We start from the raw sequence: 10671 nt of genomic DNA, 5'->3' as shown, positions 1-10671 counted from the left end.
TTTCTATGTTTATGGAGCCTTGCCTATATAGTAATTCACTATAAATCTTTAGTACAACATGTGATTTAAGTTCATCTCACTCAGCAAATTGCAACCTTGTTCTTATACATTAACTAGATCACTCTCTCCACTAAGTCTTTTCCCTTAAAAACTAAATCACAATTGAATAAAGAGAACAATTTATTTACAACAACAAGACACTAAAATAAGTTCCTCACAATGAATAAGATAAATGTTTTCAATGTCATACCAAAAACAACGAACAATCATTTCATAAATAGACATATATTGGATTGTCAAAACTATAAATAGCGCGAACTTCAATCTTCTTGAATTGTACTTGAATATGTCTTCAATATGGAATAAAATAACTAATATCTTCAAGGAATAATCTTTTAGAAATATTGAATCTCTTCAATTAAGGAAACCCGAGCACATTGAAAATTTTTAAAGAGTCATTACTTGACTTGATTTTCTTCAAGTTTTACTTCAACGAATAGCTACTATATGCTTTAAATAGTCCAAATTTTTTTGGTCAAAAAATGCCAACACATATATGGCAAGTTATGTAGTAATCCAAATACAATTCAAGTTACAACTAGTGATCAATTTGGACAGTGTAATAATACTCTAGAACGACATATTTTTATGTGCTAATTGCATGTTTATTTCGAGTATGACCCTACTAATTTGAGCTATTTATGGTCTTTTATCTTTCAGGGACTAAATTGGAGGCAAAAGGAGATTTAAATGCAAAAAGTGTAAATTTGAAGATAAAATGGGCCAACATGCGACATAGGGAAAAAAGTGGTGTCAAAAATGTAAGTATAGAAGACATAAGGGCAAAAGTGCAAAAGAAGAGATTTTATAGCACAAGACTCTATTTAATGTTTAATTATATTAGGATAATTATTAAGGATTATTATTTAGATTTAATTTTATGATTTATTTTCATTTATCTTTAATTATCTTTAAATATCTTTATTTATTTGTATTTATCTTTTAGAATTTAATTAGGAATAGGCTAGGTTTCTTAATACTATAAATAGGGGATGGTGTGACACAATTTGCAAATCTCTTTTTCTGTAAACACTCTCTCCCCCATAAATTTAATCTATTTGTTCTTTCCATATTTTTTCAATAAAAATTCGCTTTTCATTATATTTATTTCTTTTTCCCAAAAAGGGTTAATGAGGTTTAGAATCTATACTTGGCCTTCTCGACAAATATTCATCGTTTTTTCGCATTACAGGGTTGACGCTTCTGTCATGTCCCTTAAAAGGTGATCTTTTCAACGTGTGCAAAGGCAGTCGCTTTGTATGTTTTGAGAAGGTTGCACAGTCGGTTCATTAGCTTACTGCGTCAGAGGTTAGCGAGCCCAAGAGACAAATGGCGTGGGATTTGCCATTGAGAAGTGATGGTCTAGCATAAGATAATTCCACAGAAGCGATTGTTGGCTAGAGTCAGGTTTCGCTAAATCGTAAGTCTAAATTCTTGGAGCTGGTGGTCGTAGGCGTTCTCTTCCACTATAATTGGTTTATTTTGTTTGAGAATGATCACCTAAAAGCCGAGAATTGAACCCAAGGCAGATTGAGACAACTGGAGGCTGAAATCTCTCCATAAGAACACATTTTTCTCAACTTTATTTATTTCTATTATTTTAATTTTAACTTTCGGAATTTCAATTAAAATTTTTAATTTTGTTTTATTTTATTTTTTCCAGATCAAAACTTTTAATTCTATTTTTTTTCCAGGTACACAGGTTTTCTTGGGCACGATTCTGACCAATATTTTGAGGAACAAGCAATTGTGTAAATCCGGTCCCTGAGGATTTGACCCTACTTCCCTTATACTATTATTTTACTATTATTTTTAATATTTTATAAAATATTTTTGGTGCTCTCAATGACCGCATCACAGTGTAACTGGCATTGATAATTTCTTAAGTCAATAAAGTTAGTTTTCATATGTAAACTGAAGTAATCAACTAATTTCAAAGGTCACTAACAAGCATAATCATTCTAATTAAACCCTAAATTGATTGAGCCAAAATCATCAAAAACTTAATATGTAAATTAAGTAGGTTTACACCCATATATAAGCATCAATATTTGTCAATGAAAATATAATGTTAGTGTCGTTTTCCCCCCTAAGTTGATGCAAACATAACATTAATACACTTATTTTTGCGCCCTTTGGTCTCGACTTATTTTTGCTTTTTATTTGGAAACTTGACATTAATTATCCTTTTCGGCCATAATTGATTTTCTAAAATATATTTGGCATTTGGATATGTTATAAGTCACATCAATGCCATTGTTGTTTAGACTTTAAGAAAATTAATGGAAATTAAAGGGATGTTTCCTATTCAATTTCAAGGGCAGCTCATCATGGGACCTTGTTAAGTATTAGACATGCAATTTTCAAACAACATGAATGCTTGTTATCCACTTATCTTTTAGGTTTATATTTTGATGAATAAATAAATTATTATTAGAAAATGTTTTATCCACTCGATTTCAAATTTAATTGTGATTTCAATATAATTATCATATACAAAAAATTTAAGACAAAAGGAAAAAAAAATAGCTACATAAGTGTTGAAACATTTCAAGTCTTTAAATTGATACTTAATTTCGAGTTTAATTTTTGGATATCCAAAAAAAATTGAATTACAATTTAAATTTTTAAATTTTTAAAAAATATATATACTTCTATTATTAAATAATAATTTTAAATCATTTTATAAAAAAAACTTATTTAAATGATCAATACTTTTTCTTTTAAAAGAATGCCAACTAATAGTTCTTTATAACACTTTAGATTTTTCACCTTAAATTGGTTTTGGATTAAATTAATTTAGATCAGTTAAATATAAATTTCAAAATTTTCGAGTTATTTGGAGGTTGAGTTGGGTTTGAATAATGAGTCATTTAAGGTTACTTGTTGAGTTTTTTTCGATTAGGTCACCTCCCATTCAAGTTATTTTGAACTACTTATTAGATCATTTCAAATTTGAGTTATTTTGGATTTAGGTTGGACAAGTTCGTATTGCAGTATTTTTTTATAATTAAATCAAGTTGAATAGATTTAAATTTAAATTAATTGATATAATTTTTTTTATTTTTGATTGATTAATATTCTAGTGAAAGATGTGGTTTTATAAATGGTAAAATATGTCATAAGTCCCTATACTCTTCACAAATTTAGAATTTAGCTCATGTACTTTTATTTCTAAAAATTTAGTCTCTTTACTTTTTAGATTTTAAAATTCAGGTCCAATTGCTAGCAATGTTAATTTTTTTTAAATTTGTTGTCGTGACATTTTGAAATTAAAAAAAACTCACTTGAGGTTTAACTAAAAAAAATGACATTATAATGAACTAAATTTTAATAAAATAATTTCAATAGTATTAATAGTTAAATTTTGAAATTAAAAAATAAAATAAAAAGCTAAAATTTTAAAGATAAAAATACATAAATTAAATTATAAATTTATGAATAATATAAATTTGAAAGATTTTATGTGATTTACATAATCATAAAGTTTTTATTTATAAAAATATGAATGTTACTTCAAATACTTCTCACGGGTGAATTTGACTATTGAATACGAAAATTAATGTTTTCTGAGATTATTAAATTAAAAACTCTAAATTGAATTGAGTTATAATTAAGATTCAAACACTTTATTCGATTGAGTATTAACTCGATTAGTATGAGTATTGTTGTTAATGTAAGAAGACGTGGATTCGAATGCTTAAAACGTATTATCTTCCTATTTATGGGTTGAAGAAGAATTATGAATAATTCTAAATATTGTGTCAAATAAAATCGTAGATCGTTCAAATTAAAAAAAAAACATATTTTGAAACACGAAATTTTGAAAGAATTTTATGAATATTCCTTAAGTCAACAAATCCCCTAACATCATAATTATGAATATATTATTATTGGAATGCTATCCAAAATTTTGGTGTATGTATTTTAGAAGTCCTTTTATTATAGGTGTTTTATCGAATTAGTCCATTTGTTATTAAATCGACTAATTTAATCTATGTACTATTAAAAAGAATTAAATAAAGCTAAATTGGAATAGCGCTAACATCTACTGTTTAAGAAAATATCATTTATTGTTCAGAAAAATTAATATTTTTAAAGTTCTTATGGTTACGTGAATAAAATCATTTATAACAACAATTGAAAAAAAAAAGCAATTTTTTTATACATTAAATATTAACTCTGTTACAAATTGAACTTATTTGATCATTTTTAATAATATAAACACTAAATTCATCCATTTAATGATAAAAAAAGGACTAATTTGATCCAGATCCCATAATACATGGACCTTTTAGGTACTTTAACCCCAAAAATTATTGTGTATAATTGCATATACTAATCCAACAATTAACGCATTCCCTCAATTCTCTTCGTCGTTACTCAAGCTTTGATGCCCTTATTTTTATTAATATTTTTATTTTATGTTGAATAGTGTCAATATATTTTTTTTTTGGTTAATTTTTGCTATTAGTTACTGCACTTTGTGTAACTTGTGGAATTAGTCCTTATACATTAATTTGGTCAATTTTAATCTCGTACTTTTTGAATTAGTCAAATTTACTCCTGTACTTAAAATTTTAGTCTTAACCAAACAGTAGTAGTTAAGTTAGTTTGGTTAAATTCTACTATTAGTAATATATTATGTGTAAAGTTATAGATTAGTCTATATTTTTCAATTCGATCATTTTTAATCATTTTGTAAGAAATATACAGAAATAACAAACTAACATGACGTTTTATATATGATAATATGTTTTCCATATCAATTTTTAAAAACAACAAAATTTAACTTAACGAAATTAGTGATTACCAATTGATCAAAACTAAAATTTTAAAAATTAAAAATGATTAAATTAAAATACAAAGAATAAATTTACGAGATGCCAATATTAGAATTTAACCTTACTTTTTCACAATTCTTTCAAGTTCATCAATTAAAATCCTAAGAAAGGGCATCAACATTTATGATTAATTATGAGATTGAATGCATGACCAATAATTAAAAAAGGTTTCACTTCCATTTATCAAAGCTATAATTAAAAAAAGTGTTCTGTTTTTTGCCCCTTTAAATATAAAATCCAATTTAAGTAAAAAAACATGTTTGGATTAATATTGCAAGCCATAATTAGTGAATACATATTTATTACAAACTATTAAAGTTGTCACAAAGGATACTGTCTTGAATGACCATTATTTATTGCATTTACCTAAATTCAGCAGGTTATTTATTGTAAATTTACATTAACATCACTAGTCACCACTTGGCTCTTGTCTGTTGGATTACAACATTTATTTTTTCGTCGATTGAATTACAGCTCGATTGGTATGGATATTATTGTCAATATAAGAGAACGTGAATTCGAGTGTGCTGAAACGTATTATCTTCTTATTTATGAATTAAGAAGAGACTATAATATAAATATATTAAAATTATATGATAAGTTGATCGATTATAATTTACAAATTTTCATAACTAAACTGACGGATTTAACATGTGTTCGCCTTAAAATATTATTTATGAATTTTTAAAACTAAAAATTTACTAACGGTGTACTAAATAAATTTTCACTTTTAATTAATATATATTTTTATGGTGTTCAACTACCTAACCAGGATATGGATAAAGTAGTACTAAAAAAAAACCAAAAGTTTTGCAAATGGAGGGACTTTTGAGATTACAAGTGAACCCCTGTTGTATTTGTCAAATAAAGTTTATATCTTTCAGTAAAATTATATAATGTAATAGTATAAAAATTAATTTATTTATTTTTAAATTAAACATACAAAATATAATTTGTAATATTTTTACTCATGTAGGTATATATATATTTATATGTGTATGTATGTGAAAGTGGTAGCATTAACTACTAACTTTCTTCTTCTCTCTCTCCAATTATTTAAATATTTCTTTCTCAAATATCAAATCTTTATTATAACAAACAGCAAGTCTGGTTTGTATGTGAGCTAAAAAGCTTAAGCCATAGTAACCAAACACTTAGAAAAAAAATGAACCTTTTTGTACCTTCACAAGCTCCTTTCTTTATTACTGCTAATAACCCAATGCTTGATTTCTTGAGTGCAGAGTTTGTGTAGCTTTGGTGGGTTTTTCTATATGGATATTGGGGGTGTAGTGGTGGGTTTAGAGGGGTTTGTGGGTTCAGAGACTGTAGTTACTTCATCCCTTGTTTCAGATCCTAAGACAAAGCCTAAGTTGTACGGATCTGGGTTCCTTAAGCAAGAGAGACCTGGTAATAATGAAGATGTGTTGTTGTGGAGGAGTTCAAAACTGGCCAAAACGGAGGGGGTTTCAGCCTCCGAGGCAATGCCGTTGTTGCTCCACCACAAGAATAGATTATTGAGATCTAATGCTAATGCTGCTACCTCTGTCTTCTCTGATGGGGTTTCAGCCTCTCAGGCAATGCTGAGCTTTTCTTCTGCACCTAAATCCCGAGCTCTTTCACTGGATAAAAGCTCCCAAAATGTCACTTTCCCTTACTTCCACCTCACATCACCTGCTTCTACTAGAAATACAGGTATATATACATGTGTGTGTGTGTGTGTGTGTGTGTGTGTGTGTGTGAAGGAATGTTAAGGTCCTAACATTTTTGCCATGGAGGAAAGACATTAACTTTGTAAAAAATGGCTGTAGTTTGTTGGTTTAAAGTCATGCTTGTGAGTTTTGTAGTATGGATTAGACTTGTTTTTATTATTGGTTCTTTGGTTTAATTCCATGTTTTGGAATGTTTTTTTATGTCTTGTCAATGCATTATGTTTCCCATTTTTTTCTTCCTCTTAAATTTTATCACTTCCTGTTTTAGGTGAGAAACATTTTTGGTAATGATCAAACAGTGACTATATGTGTGTGTGTGTTTGTTTTGTTGTTGTATCAAAAGACAACAGATCCATGATTCTTGTAGCTACCTTAAATGTTGCAGACAGGTTATGGTTTCTGTGTTACTGCCACAACCCTTTTTTCCCCTTTTTTATTACAAACCCTTTTATGGCTTCAATTTCTTTGCCTTCTTTTAACCTTATCTGTTTTTTTTTCTTTTTGTCTTGGTTTTGTATGTTTTTAAGGTTACAACAATGGTGGATTCTATGGTGAAAACATGCATGGGGTATTAGGAGGAGATAGAGGACCATTTACACCATCTCAATGGATGGAACTTGAACACCAAGCTTTGATCTACAAATACATAAATTCAAATGTGCCTATACCATCTAATCTTCTTATTCCTATAAGAAAAGCCCTTGGTTCTACTGATTTCTCTAGCTTTTCTGGTGGTCCCCTAAGAACCAATACATGTAAGTTGTCTTTTCTTAGACTAACAAGAAAAAACCCACTTCTTTTTTTCTAACTTAAAATGTCTATATGAAACTTCCATGGTTGATGCTAAAGTTGCAGCAAACAGTGTTCTTGCTGCATTCCACGGATAATGAGATTATGCTTTAATTTTTCTCTCTTATTGGCTAATAAGTACTAAGAGTCTGATTGCATTTTACCCCTAAAAAAATGGGTTAGTTAATCTCTATATGTTGGATAAAATTGCAAATTGATCATTTCTATTAAATGTTTCTTCCATTTGTAGAATAATCAGAAACTTAGACACGCTACATGCCATGTATTCCTCATGCTATCGTACAGAAGTTAGTTTTTAACAGCAAAAGTAAGTGAAATTTTTAGAAAGACCAGTTTGCTTTTTGATCTAATATGTAAAAATTAATTTGCACATTTTTTAAGTAGAGGAGGCAAAATGCAATACGGTTCCTAGTACATTTACCAAATGTTGAGTTGAGTGAGACGGTATCCCAAACAGGCCTTGTTTGCTTCATAATCTGTTTCAAACAAAAGCATCAATATCATGCCACTTAAAATTTTCAACTTTAGCACATTGCCACTTTTGTTTTGGTCCCTACAATGGTTGAGGCAACTTGTCTCAGCCTTTTTAAAGTATAACAAACAATGTGTTTTTATCAAGATAAGCATCCAAAATTAAAGCAGAAAGTTAAATATTTGTACCATGTACAAATTATCTAACAGGAAAGTGCTTTGGCATTCATTTTTCACTTTTGTTTTTTATGTTCTAATAGTGGGATGGGGAGCTTTTCGTCTTGGGTTCTCGAACAACACTGATCCTGAACCCGGACGGTGTCGTAGAACAGATGGAAAGAAATGGCGGTGCTCGAGAGATGCAGTTGCCGACCAGAAGTATTGTGAGCGGCACATCAATAGGGGCCGCCATCGTTCAAGAAAGCCTGTGGAAGGTCAATCAGGCCATTCAGCTGGAGCCACTAGCACCACTACCACCAAGGTGATGTCTACTGTCTCATCGACTTTGGCGTCAGTGGTAGCGCCAATCAGTGGCTGCAGCGAGTCCAACAGCCTTACTGTTGCTCAGCAGCAGTTTAAGAATTTGCAGCCAGTGACAGCTCCTGTTAATAGGTGATAGGAATCATCTGCTTTCCTTTATAACTTATAGTAATTGTAGAATTTACTTATCTCATTCCATGATTGTTGTCGTTTTGCAGGTTGCTTGTGAACAAAGAAACTTTGGGTGAAAGATTACATGAAAGTACACTGGATCTAAAATCCAAAGAAAACCCTTTCTTGATGCCGATGCAGCAACTGGTCACGTATGAAGAAAACTTGAGAAATGAGTTCGGAGTTGTTTTTTCCGACTCACTCCTTAACCCTTCCCATAAGGACTCTTCCTTGATTAACTGCAGAACTTTTGGTTCATCTCAAGACCTTATTTGTCAAGCAACTGTATCCCAACATTCCCTTCGAGAGTTCATGGATGATTGGCCTAAAAGCCAGTCCGATCGATCAACCATTTCCTGGCCTGAAGTTGATGTTCAATCAGACATGACTCAACTTTCCATATCAATACCAATGACTGCCTCTGATTTCATGTCCTCAACTTCTTCTCCCAGCAATGAAAAACTGTCTTCATCACCTCTCAGATTATCTCGTGAATTTGACCCTATGCACATGGGACTAGGTGTAGGCAGTGTTATTAATGAACCAAACCATAAGCAGGCAAATTGGATACCCATCTCTTGGAAGAATTCCATGGGTGGCCCCCTTGGTGAGGTATTGCACAGCACCAACTCATCAGCACTTAACCTTATTACATGCGATGATTGGAACAATAGTCCTCGGCAGCGGCTAGCCTCATCTCCCACTGGAGTCTTAACAAAGACTACCTTCGGTTCTGTTTCTAACAGCAGTGCTGGAAGCAGTCCAAGACCAGACAATGACCTACGTGGTTCAACCCTTGTTCATACTTCCTCTTTGCCTGCATTGTAGAACCACTTTGGTCAATTAGTGATAAAAAACTTTAAGTTATTATATTAGTCCCTTTATATTTTCTATAATTTGTACTTTAGAATTGAGCTAACTATAAGTACCTAGACAAAGGAAATTTGTCTGAAATTTTTGTTTTCAGCACATGTGTTGGCTTGACTTTGTGTTGAGGAGAGTAATGGCGGTTGGTTGGTAAGTATGGCAGTGGATTAAGTTGCTTGTAACGCTATAGACAAGGTTACAATTTCAATATAACACTAAATTTCACTGTTTTGTACTACAAAATCATGGTCCCACCCATTAACTGTGTCTAGCAAAAAAAGAACCTATTTTTGCAGGGGTATCTTTCCTTGAAAATTGAAACTGTGGGCTTAGCAACAATAGTAATATGTTACTTTCATGGTTGGCTTTTATGTTAAAGAGTCCAACCAACTTCGAACCTGCCGGGTCCCTTGGATGTGAACTGGCTGATGGGCTATATTACTTGCCAGCTCCAAGTTCCAACTACCTATACAAGTATCCAACATTGTTCTGCAGTTGTTGAGACCCCAGGTAATAATCATTGTTATCTCCTCCAATTACAAAACTAGGAACCCATGTTACCTGGATTTGGATACAAGGGGAGGAGGCTATCTCAATCTATTTCACTGGCTTTATAGAGGACTAAAAGTGGTAACTAACAGAACATCCACTAAATGGCTCTACTGCTGAGATTCAAATTTTAGTGGGATGAAAGTATCACGAAGGCTTTTATATTAGAATTTGGATTACATTTTATCTTCACTACTCAGAATATGGGTAAATTACTCTTGTACCTTAGATTAAAGAACAATTTTTTTTGTTAAAAATTGGTCATTGTATATTAGTATAAGATATATGTGGCATATCACGTGTCACTGTCTAGTTTTTTGTTACCCACGCTAGTTTTTAATAGTACAAATGTATAAAAATTTTAATAGAAAAAGACCAATTTGCTCTTTAATCTAACATATTGTCTATTTTTTTAGTAAAGAGAACAAAATATAATCTAACTTATAGTACAGAGGCCTCCATGGTACTTTTACCGCTTAGTTTATCATTAAGATAGAAAAATATTTTTGAACAGGGTTCAAAAATTTTTGAAAAATTTGACAGCATTTATTATTATTTTTAAAATATGCTTTTAAAAAAACATCAATTTTAGAAATAATGTTACAAAGTAAAAAATATATTAGATTTTTTTAATTGAAAATAATAAAATAATTTCAAACCAAAAAGCTAAAAAATTTTATTTATGGGGATCTAAAAATATGATTTGATTT

At 30.5% G+C, this 10671-nt stretch overlaps 1 protein-coding gene across 1 annotated transcript; it reads left to right on the top strand.

The window, feature by feature from the left end:
- The first annotated feature begins 5911 nt into the window (after positions 1–5911).
- Positions 5912–9655, top strand: LOC107930622 (growth-regulating factor 1). The gene is made up of 4 exons (XM_016862296.2): positions 5912–6596; positions 7141–7368; positions 8155–8506; positions 8593–9655. The coding sequence occupies exons 1-4, from the start codon at positions 6176–6178 to the stop codon at positions 9371–9373; spliced, it is 1782 nt and encodes a 593-aa protein (XP_016717785.1). The 5' UTR covers positions 5912–6175; the 3' UTR covers positions 9374–9655.
- Positions 9656–10671: the final 1016 nt, after the last annotated feature.

The sequence above is a fragment of the Gossypium hirsutum genome, chromosome A06 (genome assembly GCF_007990345.1).
Source record: "Gossypium hirsutum isolate 1008001.06 chromosome A06, Gossypium_hirsutum_v2.1, whole genome shotgun sequence".
NCBI lineage: Eukaryota > Viridiplantae > Streptophyta > Magnoliopsida > Malvales > Malvaceae > Gossypium > Gossypium hirsutum.
Note: the sequence above shows the minus strand (reverse complement) of the source record. Positions and strands in the feature narration are given on the sequence as shown.

Bases quoted from the DNA above. Each gene is read 5' to 3' on its own strand.
- LOC107930622 (XM_016862296.2), top strand. From the start codon at position 6,176: ATGGATATTGGGGGTGTAGTGGTGGGTTTAGAGGGGTTTGTGGGTTCA. The intron at 7,369-8,154 runs GTAAGTTGTCTT...ATGTTCTAATAG, and splicing joins TCCCCTAAGAACCAATACAT to TGGGATGGGGAGCTTTTCGT. The intron at 8,507-8,592 runs GTGATAGGAATC...GTCGTTTTGCAG, and splicing joins GTGACAGCTCCTGTTAATAG to GTTGCTTGTGAACAAAGAAA.